At 45.0% G+C, this 1745-nt stretch overlaps 1 protein-coding gene across 1 annotated transcript in view; it reads left to right on the plus strand.

The window, feature by feature from the left end:
• PTPN3 (protein tyrosine phosphatase non-receptor type 3) overlaps positions 1-1745 on the plus strand; it is an 86584-nt gene that overhangs the window by 32284 nt on the left and 52555 nt on the right. Inside the window, exon 7 of the mRNA XM_007951942.1 lies at positions 727-745. Within this exon, the coding sequence (XP_007950133.1) occupies positions 727-745 (19 nt within the window). The remainder of the gene's footprint in view (positions 1-726; positions 746-1745) is intronic.

Genomic DNA, 1745 nt, shown 5'->3' on the forward strand with positions numbered 1-1745 from the left:
TCACTTCAGTCCCATAATAGCCCTCTGAGGTGGACAAGTTATGACATAAGTAAACCAAAAAAAATAAACCAACTCTGTTGTTGTTCGGTGCCAGCGAGTTGGCTCCAACTCGTAGCGACCCTGTGTTAAACAGAATGAAACACTGCCCAGTCCTATGCCAGCCACACAATCCTTGCTATACCTGAGCCCATCATTGCAGCCACTGTGTCAATCCATCTCATTGAGGGCCTTCCCCTTTTTCGCTGACCCTCCAGTTTACTATGCATGATATCTTTCTCCAGGGAATGGGTCCTTCTGACAACATGACCAAGTGGGTGAGACGAAGTCTGGCCACTCTTGCTTCCAAGGAGAATCTTATTGGTTCTTCTGGCACTCTATAGGACAGAGTAGAACTGCCCCCAGAGGATTTCCAAGGCTATAAATCTTGTGGAAACAGACTGCCTCATCTTACTTCCGTGGAGCAGCTGATGGGTTTGAACTGCTAATCTTTTGGTTAGTCCACCCAGTGCTTTAACCATAGTGCCCCCAGGGCTCCTTGACATACGTAACAAAGTAGGAAAATGAAACTGGATTTTATGAAATAATCAACTCTTGGATTTAACTGTTGATCTTAAATCATTTGCAAATAATAGTTTATGTTTGGTTGGATTTTCTGAGAATTTTATTCAGCAGTGAAATTAGTCTTTATGTATCTGCCTAAATTGACTGACACTGTCCCAATCCCAGTGCTGTCAGTGAACCAGCAGTGAGACCTTATGAGGGTCCTAAGACCAGAGACCTGCCTAGCTGAGACTCCCCAGGTATCAGAGGGAATCGGGTTACACTAGGCTGTGCTCAAGGAGCTCTGGTGGCGTAGTGCCTAAGGCATTTGACTGCTAAGCAGAAGGCTGGCAGTTCAAACCCACCAGCCACTCCATGGAAAGAAGACTGAGAAATCTACTTCCATAAAGATTTACTGCCTTGGAAACCCAGAGGAGGGGGGTCACTATGAGTTGGAATCGACTCAGTGGCAGTGAGTTTGGGTTTTTGTTTGGAGACTATGCTCATTAACCAAAACCCTCTAAATCTCAATAGTTCAATGCCATGAAAGTTCATTTCTCAGTTGCTCAGCATCTATGGTGGGTCTTACATCAGCTCTTAAATGTTTCAGCCCAGAAGAGACCCACATCACTTTTGCTCATAGCCTATTGGCTAGCATGAGTCACATGGCCTTGCCTTCTGCAAATGGGCCTGAGAACTTTAGCGTGGGGCATGGTGGTTTAGTGAGCAGTAACATCGGTGCTGCAGGGTGGTGGTGCTGACTGAAAGACCATAAACCCAGGTGATTGGACACTGGGATCTCCAGCCCACACAGACCTTTCACTCATTCCTTAGTTACTAAATTCTGATCTCATTTGTCTATTTGTCCTTCTGTCCCACCTACACAATATTGTTTACCTGCAACCCTGCTCTTGGTCATGCAAATTTGATTTTGCTTGATGCATGTGATTTCCGTTGAATATCATAGTGAGTACTCCATACTTCTTACTCGATTAGCACTGTTTCCTTCGGCCCTATCTCCTGCTTCCCACGTGTACATTGCTGTCCATTGATGATTGGTCTCACTATCTCTTGAGAGGAGAAAGGAATGAATGTTTACCGTGAAACCTGTGAGAGCCAGAATTCAAGGGACTGCCTTGTTTTTCTGGGTCTTGTAGGTTTTCCGCCTTTGACAGGGAACAATCTTATCACTTTTCTGTTGTTTC

This window comes from Orycteropus afer, unplaced genomic scaffold, assembly GCF_000298275.1.
Source record: "Orycteropus afer afer isolate SDZICR_OR568_19922 unplaced genomic scaffold, OryAfe1.0 scaffold00320, whole genome shotgun sequence".
NCBI lineage: Eukaryota > Metazoa > Chordata > Mammalia > Tubulidentata > Orycteropodidae > Orycteropus > Orycteropus afer.